Below are 14311 nucleotides of genomic sequence, written 5' to 3' on the forward strand. Positions count from 1 at the left end.
ATATAACAATATATAATTAAAAAACAAAATGTAAATAATATATTTATGACAAAAATAACCAACAAAAGCATGAGCTTAAAAAGTGCACATGTGACTCTTCTTAGTGGTAAATAATACCTTTCAACAAATGTCTGTGTATAGTATTCATCCAACAGTCCAAATATATCACCATGTGTTGGCCCAAACCACCACCTTTGAACACTCAACAGCTATTAAGCTGCACCAGAAAGGCAGCAGCAGAGGAGTGACGTCAACATATAGCTCCTTCCAATGCACTTTGTGTGAATGCACATCTTCAGGGGATACTAGAGATAATTTTTTAACTGTCATGAGAATAAATGCTGCTATGTTAAGAATCGCTGCTTTTTGCAGTAGAGTTAAAGTAGAACTAAAAGGAAAACTTTTTTTTTTTTCCAATTTAAATAGTGTAACAGAGGGTTATAACCCCCATTGGTGTCACAATCAGGGGCCAGGTTAGGAAACCAGTAGGTATAGCAGTAGGGGGACTCCCACCGACCAGCAGGGTAGATACACCAGCGGGTCACCCTGGCAGATGATGCAGGCTCATTTGAGATGCAAAGCCTAAGTACTAGCCAGTGTTCACCAAAGCTCCAGATGGTAGAGATGGGTTTTGCTGAGTGTTAGTACCAGGCCATGGTCCTCAGGATTTCCCAGCCAGGAGGGTGAGCAAGCTGGAGTAGTAGAAGTGTAATCAGTAAACAAGCCAAAGGACAGTAACGAGTGATAGCAAAAATATTGACAGCAGCAGGGAAGGCAAGAGCAAGATATTGGCCAGAGAGAGCATAATAATCTGGCAAACAGGAAGTGCAGAGGCATGGCTTAAATCAGGAAGTTCATGGGAGGAGCAAAAAGTTCAAGGTTCAGCAAAAGTCAAGAAACAAGGCAGGGTTGTCAAATGGATTAGACATGGGACTGTCCAGCATCTCAGGTAGCTCAGTGAAAAGAGCCATTCCCTGACACAGCCGAGGTCCCAGGTTCACATCCAGTTCCTGACAATTGGGGAGTTTCCTTTTCACATTCTGTCCCATACCCACAACAGGAACTGTTAGTAAATCTTGAGTAGTCACCAGAACTGTTGTGTGGTAATTGTAAGATTTCCACTCAAAATTGGGGACCTTTTTTTACTTTCACCCATGGTGATAATGGTCATCAGGAAAATTATGGAGGGTAAATCTCCGTAACGGGGACAGTAAACCTGACAGGTGTTTTATTTATTTACTCTGTCCAAAAAAAAACATGTCTTCAGTGGTTTTAGGCAGTGGTATCAGACTTACCAGTCTTTTATGTGATGGCAACTATTTGGAAGTGACCTGTGCTGGTCAGTAGGTAGTTATTGTATCTTCACTTATACCACAAATTGTAATGTGATAATCAGTGGAAAGTGAAAACATAACAAAGCTGGCCATAGATGGTTCGAATCTTGGCCAGTTCAGCAGGAACCAGCCAAGGTTCAAACCATGTATGGGCAGGCAGATTGATCAGCCTGCCCATGTATGGGCAGGCTGATTACCTTGGGTACAACCAGCCTGTTGGATTTATACCCGCTAGCAATAATCACTGTGTTCTCCGGGAGAACACAATGGCTTCACGGGAGGGATTCCCCCTTTAACATTAACTGTGTTAATGGGGGAATTGAGCGATTTTCTTTCTAGTTGCAGGAAAGAAGAATGCTTTGTCTATGGCTGGCTTAAGGTCATAGCTTTATCTTGGATTCAGTTTAAAAAAAAAAAAAAAATAGGGTTTATGGACCATAAACAGCACAAATGTGCTGTAATCCAGGGTGAATGTGTTAAATGCTTTTAATTTAAATGCTGTTAAACAAAACATCTGGTTAAATGATTTGGGTTGCAGCATAGGGTTTTATATTTACCATATGATGACGCAATCCTCATAGTAATTTACAGTAATTCAGCAGTCTTCAAACCTGCATACCAAGAGGAACTGTAGTCTTTTTTTGTAGGTAAATTATAAATATATAATATATTTTGCTGCATGCTTATGTCGTTTTTATCCATAGAAGATCCTCCACTAGTTTCCTCATTTGTTGTTTGTTATTTTTTTTTTATTTTTTTTTTGCATGCTGTTATGTAGAGATTTTTCTATATCTAAGGCATGTGCATAAAGATTTGCTAAATCTCCGATCCTGCTCTTGTTCTGCTCTAAGTGCTGTTTTCTTTTGTTTTTCAGCCATCCCTCTGACTGCATATGGACCAGTGGCGGCAGCGGCAGCAGCTGTGGTGAGAGGTAATCAGCCTATTATAGATCATTTCATTTGTTTAGCTTTACTGTGTAAAATAAGGGATCCTTTGGGTAGCAGCAGAACTGTATACATAAATAATCTATTAATTATGACCATGAATGATTTTGGAAATGTATATAAATGGGTTCATGTACTATAGAAATGCAGATATAGAAAAAAAAAAGCATTTGACAAGAATGATGGTTTAGCACAGAGTCGTGGGAGGAGGAGGCAGAGCGTAGGGGGCTCTCTGTAAGATCTACTTTTTTACTTTGTAAACAAGGCTCCACTCCAACCCGCACAGGGGGTTTTCTGGGAACTAGCAGCCCAGGCCCAATGGCTGAACTATATGGCGCAGCCAATCAAGAATCGGCAGTCAGCAGCTACATCAGCGCAGCAAGTCCAGCACCTAGCACTGGCTTTGGACACAGCCTTGGGGTAAGTGGATTTGATTTATTCTGTGAATTGGTATAAACATGAAAGGATATAAACAATGCTCTCAGAGGCCCAGATTCGCGCAGATGGGCGCAAAATTGTGCGAGGGTAACGTATCTCATTTACGTTACGCCGCCGCAAGTTTTTCAGGCAAGTGCTTTATTCACAAAGCACTTGCCTGTAAAGTTGCGGCGGCGTAGCGTAAATCACCCGTCGGAATTTTAAATTCGGCGGGTAGGGGGCGTGTTTCATTTAAATGAAGCGCGTCCCTGCGCCGAACGAACTGCGCATGCGCAGTCCCTAAAATATCCCAGTGTGCATTGCTCCAAATAACGTCGCAAGGACGTCATTGGTTTCGACGTGAACGTAAATGACGTCCAGCCCCATTCACGGACGGCTTACGCAAACAATGTAAATTTTTTAATTTTTGACGCGGGAACGACGGCCATATTTAACATTGGCTGCGCCTCATGGACCCAGGGGCAACTTTACCTTGGGAAAAGACTAACGTAAACGTTGTTACTTTACTGCATCGGCCGCGCTTACGTTCGGGAATTCGCGTATCTAGCTAATTTGCATACTCGACGGGGAAATCAACGGAAGCGCCACCTAGCGGGCAAAAAAAAATTGCAGTTAAGATCCGACGGCGTAAGAGACTTACGCTTATCGGATCTAATGGATATCTATGCGTAACTGATTCTAAGAATCAGTCGCATAGATACGACGGCGCTACGCAGAGATACGACGGCGTATCTGGAGATGCGCCGTTGTATCTCTTTTGAGAATCTGGGCCAAAATGTCTAGGCCTTGTAATTCTGTGGTTGTTGCAACATGGTGGACTCAAAGATAACTCTTCCTGAATATCAGCTAGACATTACATGCATGACAAGACTTGGATACATGATGCTTCTCAGGATTTGGTGTCCTGGTCTCTTGCAGATTTGGCTGCACATGGATGTGGCCAAATCTGGGGGATTTGAGAGTCTAAATGTTCCTGTAGAAAGACTTGGAAAATTAAAGTGAATGTAAACCCTCCATACACCCAGCCATAGATGATACACAGCAATGAACCAAATCTCCATGCATAGGTTTTACATGTATATCTGCTGCCTTCACATTTATATACTGTTTAGAAAGTTCAGATCTGTTAGGAGATTTTATCTTCCTGTTTAACACAGAGTGTGATGTCTGGTCTGGGCAGACAGCCAAGATAGCTAAAATTGCTGATTGGAGGAAAGGCACACACTCATCATAGGCAGAGACTCTCAGGCCCCGTACACACGTCCGAGAAACGCGACGGGCAAAACACATAGTTTTGCTCATCGAGTTCCTTGTGAAGCCGCCGAGGATCTCGCCGAGCCAACTTTTCCCATTGACTAACGAGGAAATAGAGAACATGTTCTCTTTTTGGCCCGTCGAGATCCTCGTCGGTTTCCTCGGCGAAAAGTGTACACACGACCGTTTTTCTCGGCAGAATACGTCTGCCATCGTGTTTCTGGCTGAATTCTGCCGAGAAACTTGAGCGTGTGTACGGGGCCTCAGAGGTGTTTTGTAATAGGGCCAGCTCTCTGCTAATCTATTTTAGCAACCTCCCCTGACAGAAATGTCAGGCTGCTTCTATCTGATGTGTTCAAGAATTTGACAGGAGTTATCAGGCTGATAACAGAGGAATGGTTTAGGAGAGAGCTACAGCTCTTTGAAGAGAGATAAAAAAATACTACATGCTCAGCTCAAATTTCATGAATTGGGTTTACATCCACTTTAATTTTTCTATCCAACAAACAGACCCACTAATCAGTGTACCATGGACATTCTATCTATGTATTATTGTTGCACATGGTACCAACCAAGTCTGAAATTGAGTTTATAATATTTAAAGCGGAGGTCCAGCTGTAAAAAAAAACACAAACACTGTAGCTGCTGACTTTAAATAAGCACACTTACCTGTCCAGGGTGTCCGCGATTTTGGCTGTCCGAGGGCGATCCATCCATCGGTTCGGGTCCCGGCGCCGCCATTCGAAGTAAGGGAAACAGGCAGTTGAGCCTTGCGGCTTCACTGCCCGTTTCCTACTGCACGAGTCGCGGGGCGCTTTGTGAATGGCCGGCTGTCTTTTGGGACACACATGTCCCAGAAGACAGTGTGCCCAAATGTCCCAGAAGACAACACGAGGAGGAGAAGACTGAAGACTACCGCGGAATAGGAAGTGGCAGATTAGAACGATCTGCCTAGCAACAGCCATTTCTGGTAAGTATTAACATCTTTTTTTTTTCTTTTTTTTTCAGGCTTTTTGTCTAATTTTATTTTTTAGGGTGGACCTCCGCTTTAAATGATATCTGTCATATCTCAGTAATGTGTATCATATTTTTACTCAATATATACTTTTTATGTTGATAGTTTTATAATGTGATTTTTAATAAGAGCTTTTATTGTGCAGGGACCTTTGATTGCCACGGCTTTCACTAATGGATATCATTGAATTTATGGGTCACAATGAAGGTAAGTAGGATGATATAATTCCATGGAACACAGTCACTAAAAAGACACATTTAATATTGTTTTTAACTTTTCTGCTCAGTTTATTGCTCTACAATGGGCTACATAATCGGCCATTGTCATCTAAATGAGGCAGGCTCATTATAGGCCTTTAGCAGTAATCTTCTTTAGAAATACTGGAAAGTAATTGAGCTATATCTATGAAAATATTTGCCCCATGAATCATAGAAGTAGTATATTATTTTTAGTGTTCAGGAGAGTTATATATATAACTAACTGTGCCTCCCTTTATCTCCTACCATTATTCAACCCAAGCAATGTTAATAGTGAATTAATCCCCCTCTGCAAGTACTGTAGTATCACAGTAATGATGTATATTGGCATACACACTCTTCAGGGTGGAAGATCTGCTGTTGAGATGGCAAAAAATACAGAGGGGCAGATCCACAAAGATCTGCCCCGGCGCAGCGTATCTGAGATACGATACGCCACCGTAACTTACCTGGCTTTGGTTTGAATCCTGAAAGAATTTGCGCCGTAAGTTACGACGGCGTAGTCTATCTCTCGCGGCGCAAGGGCGCGGAATTCAAATGCGGTGAGTAGGGGGCGTGTTTCATTTAAATGAAGCGCGTCCCCGCGCCGAACGAACTGCGCATGCCCCGTCCGTCAAAACTCCCAGGGTGCATTGCTCCAAATGACGTCGCAAGGACGTCAGTGTTTTCGACGTGAACGTAAATGGCGTCCAGCCCCATTCACGGACGACTTAAGCAAACAACGTAGAATATTCAAAATTATACGCGGGAACGACGGCCATACTTAACATTGAGTACGCCACCAAATAGCAGCTTTAACTATACGCCGGAAAAAGCCGAACAAAAACGACGTAACAAAATGCGACGGCCGCTCGTACGTTCGTGGATCGTCGGAAATAGTTAATTTGCATACTCAACGCGAAATACGACGGAAACGCCACCCAGCGGCCACCAGAAAATTGCATCTTAGATCCGACAGTGTACGCCTGTCGAATCTAACACAGATGCCGTCGTATCTGTTTGGTGGATACCAAATAAAAGATACGACGCGCAAAATTTGAAATGACGCGGCGTATCAATAGATACGCCAGCGTAATTACTTTGAGGATCTGCCCCAGAGTGTTCTCCCAAATGTTGTTTTTCTTTTTTTTTCAGCTGGTTGGGTTGGATTAGCTATGTGATCTATTAACCACTTGCTAAAAACAACATACTGGTACTTTGCTGCAGTTTCAGCTGGGGGGGCGGTGATGACCTACTATGTAAAAGCGAGTGGCTAATTAGCAGCTAGATTGCTTTTACACCCCTACTGATGCCCTAAGGTGCCTTTCTGGGCCCTCCCATACCAACGGTCAGCCCAGGACTGAAGCCAGCAATTCTGCTAGCTGATCATAGAGCCGATCGTGGACCGAAATGTCCCTGATCATCTCTAAGGTATAAGAGACTGGAAGCGGTGAGTGTTTTGTCACTTCCGGTTTGGGTGGAATGTAAACAATTTAATTTTGGATTGGGTAATCATCTTCTTAAACTGATTTTGGTTTGATCAGATGCTTTTAAGGGCAGATGAGAGATCTGGGGTCTAATAGACCCCAGGTGTCTCAGTAAAGGGGACCTGTCTTTCTTTATTGCTATCACAAGGGATGTTTACATTCCTTGTGATAGCAATAAAAGTGATAAAAAAAAATGTGTGAAAATATATATTTTTTTATTAAAAAAACATTTAAATAATGCTCACAAAGGCAAACGTATGCGTCGGTCCCACGTCAGTACATAAATAGCGATCGCAAAACACACATGTGACATATCAACGTGAACGTCAGATCAATACCAATAATGTTAGCACCAGACCTTCTGTGTAAATCTAAAGTGGTAACCTGTAAAGGATTTTAAAGTGTTGCCTATGGATAATATAATGTACGTAGTTTGTCGCCATTCCATGAGTATGCACATTTTTAGCCCTGGTTCACACTGGGTACGATTTGAGATGCGATTTGACATGTCAAATCGCATCTCAAATCGGCGGCATTTGCCGGCAATTGTCGGCAATGGCACTGTCCTAATCGGTGCGACGCCGCATCTGCGGCGCTGCACCGATTTCAAAAAGTAGTTCCTGTACTACTTTTTGTGATTTCGGGCCGCGATTTACATTGAACCCTGCACAGATGTCGCTTAAATCACGGCAAAATCGCAGCCGCAAAATCGCGGTAAAATCTCGATTTTACCGCGATTTTGAATTCGCAGCAGTGTGAACCTAGCCTTAAAGTGTGACATGTTGGGTATCTATTTTGCATAACACGATCTTTTATATTTTACCAAACAATTGGGTATTATATTGTGTTTTTGTGCATTCAATGAGTGTATTTTTTCCAAAAACAATTGAATTTGAAAAAAAAATTTTTTTTGCAACACCCACCATTTTATTCACTAGGGCAGGGGTCTCCAAAACTATGGCCCGAGGGCCAGATGTGGCCCTTTGCTAGCCTTTATCCAGCCCTTGGGGCACTATTCCTCCCACTGACACCAACAATGGGGCACTATTTTTCCACCGATACCAATGATGGGATACTATTTCTCCTACTAATAGGGACAGTACTCCCACTCCTATTGACCACCAATCCTGAGACCATATTTATTCTCCCTCATGCCGGGCCCTGTGACATTTTCTTCCCATGCTGGCCACAATCCAGCCCTCCTAAAGTCTGAAGGACAATAAACTGGCCCTTTATTTGAAAAGTTTGGAGACCCCTGCTCTATGGCATCTGCTTAAAAATATGTAATGTTTGGGGGTTCTAAGTAATTTTCTAGCAAAGAAATATACAGATTTTTATATGTAGGAGAGAAGTGTCAGAATAGGCCTGGACTTCAAATGGTAACACAAATATAGGAGGCAGTGTAAAATTTACTGAGAAATCTATGATGAAAGAGTTATGTTTGTTTTGGTATTTCGTTTTACTCATTTTGTATGAGTCTGGAAGCTACAGCTTGGTTTGGACTTATTGTGAGACTTCGGATATCCTGAGACTTCTGACCCAAGTGAAGAGTCCGACTAAAGCCTCATACACACGATCGGACTTCCATCTGACTTTTCCGTGGATTTTTGTTCGAAGGGCGTTGGCCGTGAACTTGTTTTGCATACACACGGCAGGACTTTTTCAGCCAACTTTCACCAAATCACGTGGTTTTTCAGCTCTTTACCGCCACCCTGTGGGCAACTTTTGCTATTGTTGTCTGGTCTTTAGCATTGGTTCGGAGCATGCGTGTTTGTACTTTGGACTTTAGTCCGATGGACTTGTGTACACACAATCGAATTAGCCGACGTAGGACATTTGTTGCCGGAAAGTTTGTCTGTTCTCACATCGAACATTTGAAAAAAGTTTGTCCGATGGAGCGTACACGCGGTCCGATTTTCCACTAAAACAGGTCCGTCAGACAATTGTTGTCAAAAAGTTTGATTGTGTGTATGGGCCTTTAGACAAATTAATCAATTTAACCAGTTAACAACTGCCCTATAGACGATATACGTCTACAAGGCGGTTGCTTAACTCTGGGAGGACGTCCATGGGAGGACGTCCACTCTGGGGCGCGCACACGGGAATGTCTGTGACCGCCGGGTCCGGCATCACGGATCACTGTAAATCGCAGCTGATAGCGGCAATTTACCACGTGATCGCTCCGTCCAATGACATCATGTGATGACGCCGGTTCCTCCCTCCCCTCTCTGTACCGAACGGTACAGTGTGAGAGGAGAGGGGGGGGGAGAGAGCAGATGCAGCACGAGTGCTGTGGGCTGGATCTGTGACACATGCAGTCACAGATCCAGCCAGCCATCCATCCCTGCTCAGCCATCCCTGCCCCATACTGTGCAATACACAATACCAATACCCCACAATACTCTGCAATACCCCACACTACTCTGCAATACCCCGCAATACTCTGCAATACCCCACAATACTCTGCAATACCCCACAATACCCTGCAATACCCCACAATACCCTGCAATACCCCACAATACTCTGCAATACCCCGCAATACTCTGCAATACCCCACAATACTCTGCAATACCCCACAATACCCTGCAACGTCGCCTATGGGGATTTTTAAGTAGCAAAGTTTGGCGCCATTCCACGAGCGTGTGCAATTTTGAAGGGTAACATGTTGGGTATCTATTTACTCGGCGTAACTTCATCTTTCACATTTATGCCCTAGAATGAAGTAAAAATACTAAATGTGCTAAATTTTATAACAGAAACAAAGAAAAATTCATTTTTTTTACAGAATTTTCAGTCTTTATTCTCTTATAGCGCAAAAAATAAAAAACCCAACGGTGATTAAATACCACCAAAAGAAAGCTCTATTTGTGTGAAAAAAAAACGAAAATTTCATTTGGGTACAATGTTGTATGACTGAGTAATTGTCATTCAAATTGTGAGAGCACCGAAAGCTGAAAATTGGTCTGGTTATTAAGGGGGTTTACGTGCCCAGTGATCAAGTGGTTAACTCAACCAATAACTCCTAGCTCTCACAGTCATAGATCTCCTAGTCATAGATTTGATTTCGGTGGACATTCCAGAAATCAGACCTCCAGCTGGACAGGGTACAGATTGGCTGAAATGTTGGGCAAACCAGTACAGGTTTTGGTGGATCTGGGGTGAATTTTAGTAGTGTTTTGATTAGGAATGCAAAATGTAACTTACGACTCCATATTTCTCTCTACAGGTTTCAGATTGGAAGCTCTTCATGTCCGTGGCTGTCCCTCTCCTCTCAGATTATCAGATCGCCACCTTGTGTTCATACAGAGTAACTGGTGCCTCCTGCATATTTTTTTCCTTTCACCCCAGAACATTTTATTTATTTCATGTTTTTTTCTTCTCCTTTTTTTCCTTGTTTGTCATTTTTTTTTTCCTTTTTCTCATTGTTAGTCTTGTGTTTCCATGATAGATGTCAGGAAAACATATTTCATAACTAGGTAATTTTTGTTCTGGTGGGTTGCTGGGAAATTCCGGTACAACATGCTGGAGGGAGGGAAGGGATTATATGGTCCAGCTGTCTGGGAATGTGTTTCATTTATTTTTAACTGAAAAAAAAAAATATTTTTTATGTAAATTTCGGCTTTTATGACATGAAGTGGACAATGCACAAGAACAAGACAAATGTATATTTTGCTAAATGAAAAACTATTTGTAGAACAGAAATTATTTTAATTTTCTCAAAACTGGTTTGATTTTTTTTTTTTTTTTTTTCCTCTGTAAAATATGTAAATATTGCAGACTGATTGCTCTGCCACCTCCAGGTCTTTTCTGGCCCCGGCTTCTCCTTTGCCGACTTGGGTCCATACTTTAGCAATATTTTCCTAAAACCTGAATGGATTGACAGGTTTTTTTTTTTATAAATTTTTTTGCTACAACCGAGTTCTGTCCACTGGAATAAGCTGGTGCGTCATCAGCGCAGGAGATCGCTGAGCGCCAGCTACATCCTTGGCACAATTTAACTCTTTGAGTGCCACCCTTCTTGGTAATACGGAGGAAGGTGTGTGTTTTTATGACAAGCGTACATAGCACAGGTTTCTTTTGGAAACCAGAAAAAAAATAAAAAATGTTGACTGTGATAATAAGCGCTGTCAATGCATTAGACTTTTAGTTATATAATACATATGTGGGCTGATTTAACCAGGAAAAAAGTGATGTACAGTAACCCATGGCAACCAGTCAGAAACCATTGTTTGTTACTTATTGTTCTGACTATTTCTAAACTGAGAGAAAAAGGAGATTTGATTGGTTAGTATGTGTCACTGGACTTTGCACATCACCATTGCTTTTACTCTGCCTTAAATGAGCCCAATAGTCTAAAAGAGACTTTAATATTTATATATCCTGGCAACATTTGCAGTCAGGTAGAATCCTTGCAGTGTCAAGGATATCCAAACACTCTGGTACATTCCTACAGTTGGGGAAAAAAACAAAAACATTCCAAATCCCAGATGTGTAGTCACTATCTCCTCCATGAGAAAATGTGTGATGGTACATAAAGAGTTAATTGTGAACAGGAGCGCATACAATGCTGTATTGCAAGTTCAAAGCAATAATGTTTGTTACTGCAACTGGAATTTTTTTAAGATAGCAAAAAAAAAAAAATGAAAAATAAAAACAAAACAAAAAATAAATTCTGAATTTTACTCTGTGTTATTGTTTTCATTTTGGAAAAAATCACGGCTTCCACCTCATTTCCCTTTTCTATATATGTATATTATGTACAGAAGGTCATAGTCGGAACAGTCAGACATTAAACCCGGTTCACACTTGTGCGATGCGGGAACCTAGTGCGATTCCAGTGCCGGTTCCCGCATCGCATTTCTCCCGCAGGCAGTTCACGCTGCCCTCTGCGAACCGCTGCGGGCGTCATTAACAATGTTAATGACACCCCCCCAGACCGGTTTGCAGTGCAAACTGTGAATTCGGACAGGAATCGAAACGCATGGTGAACACCCAATGCGATCTGATTCCAGAACGGAGAAAAAATGATTCCTGCAGCACTTTTGTGCGAATTCAATGCAAATTCAGCCATACAAAGTGTATGGCTGAATTTGCATTGCACAGACATCGCATGTCATCTGCACAGCAATGCGGTGCGAATCGCATGCGATGTCTGTGTTCGCAATAGTCTGAACCCAGGCTAAAGAGAGACTAATGGGAACACAACTTTCAAGATGTATAGTAGTATATATTTTATTTGTTATTAAAATATACATTAAGTACAATGCCCAGTATTTAATCAGTGGAATTTATTTAATCTGTGCAAAATCTTGTGCAACTTTGCACAGAGACCAATCAGCTTCCAGGTTTTATTGCCAAAGCTTAATTGAACAAGCTGAAGTTAGAAGCTGATTGGTTACTATGCACAGCTGCACCAGATTGTGAGCGCACCAATTTTATAAAATCTTCTAGACCAGTGGTCATCAACCCTGTCCTCAGGGCCCGCTAATGCCCGCTACACACGATCCGATTATCGGACGAATGATCGTCCTTTTTTTTTGTATGCTAATCTCACGTCGAATCTGATGAGTTTACTAAAGTCACGAAAATTCTCATACGGCAGAATAAAAAATCGGAAGTGATGTCATGTGTTGTAATGCATTTGTATTGCATTTTCAAATGACAGCTGTACTGATAAAACGAAAATCGTACGATCTGGCATCATACGAAAAAAAATTCTGTCCGATAGAATAAAATCGGATGAAGTGTCCTGATCGGCTCTCGAAAGCTCTGTACTAACGATCCGATTATCGTACAATCGTTTCGAAAGCGGCATTTTTTGTACGATTTTCGGATCGTGTGTACTGGGCTTAACAGGCCAGGTTTGCAAGATAACTGAAATACATCAGAGGTGATATCATTTGCTCCTCAGTGATTGCAGTGTTCTAGTCTGTATCTGCCCAAGGTAATACCTAAAACCTGGCCTGATAGTGGGCCCTGAGGACAGGGTTGATGACCACTGTTCTAGACTGTGTCCTGTTAAGAACTGGTATTTATGGTCTAACACAGTGGTCATCAACTTCTGCCCTCAGGGCCCACGAACAGGCCAGGTTTTATGTATTACCTTGGGGAGATGCAGACTAGAATACTGCAATCACTGAGGAGCAAATTATATCACCTGTGATGCATTTCAGTTATCTTGCAAACCTGGCCTGTTAGTGGGCACTGGTCTAACATTATGTGTATGGCCTATCAAATGGGTAAAATGGATGGTAGAACTCCTTAGCTCTAGTGGTAGTGTCAGGCAGTTATAGACTGCTGTTCACTCCCCAGGTATAAATGTTTTTTATGGTGTTTTCAATTTTCAGAAGTTAATGGCTGTAGCAGTGATCAGCGTTTGGGCCTAGTGGTCATTAGACCCTAACTGTAGTGGTAGGCAATTTTGCTATACAGCTGCTTAAAGTAGAATTCCAGCCTAACACTAACTGGCCTTAAAAATATTCTCTCCTCTATGCTGTCTAACCTGTGTAAAATAGATGTGTATACTTACCTGTTTTTAGTCTGCTATGATCCGGTCACGTGATCTGCAGCTCCATCTCCCCTGTGTCTGTGAGTGGCGGCTGCAGGGGAGAGTAGGGAGAACTGACAGCTGGGACATGGGAGCCTATGACTGACATCGCGGCTACCAAAATTTCCAGACATTTTCAAGCGCTACCTCCTCTCCCTGCAGCACTTGCTGATTGACACAAGGAATTTCATGACTGGATCAAAAATGTAGGCATACAAAGGGAGGAGGGTCCATTTTTAAGGCTTGTTAATATTATGCTACTTTAATTCTGTCATCCAAATGCGATTGTTCCCTTAATGTACCAGTGGTCAATCTTTGGGGTGGTGGTATTAATTTTGGACAATGATAGTCTTTGGCCCAGATTCAGGTAGATTTGAGCAATATTTGCGTGGGCAAAGAGCAAAGATTTTTCTCTGCGCCCACGCAAATATTTCGAGTTGCCCAGCGATTCACGGAGCAGTAGCTCCGTAAATTGCGCGGGCGCTATGCTAATTAGCCCTGCGTAAGGGCGCCTAATGTAAATGATCCCGCCGGGGGCGGGAATCATTTAAATTAGGCGCGCTCCCGCGCCGAGCGAACAGCGCATGCTCCGTCGGGAAACTTTCCCGACGTGCATTGCGGCAAATGATGTCGCAAGGACGTCATTTGCTTCTAAGTGAACGTGAATGGCGTCCAGCGCCATTCACGAATCACTTACGTAAACGACGTGAAATTTAAATTTCACGAGCGGGAAGCGCAGCTATACTTTAGCATTGGCTGCCCCTGCTATTAGCAGGAGCAACCTTGCGCTAAAGTCGCCGTACGGAAACTCCGTACCTTGCGTGCGCAGGGCCCGCGCAACTTTTGTGAATCGGTGGTAGTATGCAATTTGCATACTATACGCCGATCACAATGGCCGCGCCCCCTAGCGGCCAACGCAAGAATGCAGCCTGGGATGTGAAGGCATAAGGAGGCTTATGTCTGTCACATCCTAGGCTGCAGTCGGTGTAACAAGGTTCCTGAATCAGGAGCACTCGTTACACCGGAGCAAGTAAGCACTTGCGCCGCGCAACCTAT

The 14311-nt window shown here is 42.7% G+C and overlaps 1 protein-coding gene across 13 annotated transcripts in view; it reads left to right on the forward strand.

Moving 5' to 3' along the window:
- The window catches only part of MSI1 (musashi RNA binding protein 1), a 56045-nt gene extending 45145 nt beyond the window's left edge, over positions 1-10900 (forward strand). For 8 of the 13 annotated variants that reach the window (XM_040350289.1, XM_040350232.1, XM_040350265.1 and 5 more), the window contains 4 exons: positions 2209-2265; positions 2544-2698; positions 5131-5192; positions 9935-10900. In XM_040350289.1, coding sequence (XP_040206223.1) covers positions 2209-2265; positions 2544-2698; positions 5131-5172 — 254 coding nt within the window. In that variant the 3' untranslated portion in view covers positions 5173-5192; positions 9935-10900. The remainder of the gene's footprint in view (positions 1-2208; positions 2266-2543; positions 2699-5130; positions 5193-9934) is intronic. The other 5 variants (XM_040350322.1, XM_040350241.1, XM_040350274.1 and 2 more) reach the window with 1 other exon arrangement.
- The last annotated feature ends 3411 nt before the right edge of the window (positions 10901-14311 follow it).

This window comes from Rana temporaria, chromosome 1 (genome assembly GCF_905171775.1).
Source record: "Rana temporaria chromosome 1, aRanTem1.1, whole genome shotgun sequence".
Taxonomy (NCBI): Eukaryota; Metazoa; Chordata; class Amphibia; order Anura; family Ranidae; genus Rana; species Rana temporaria.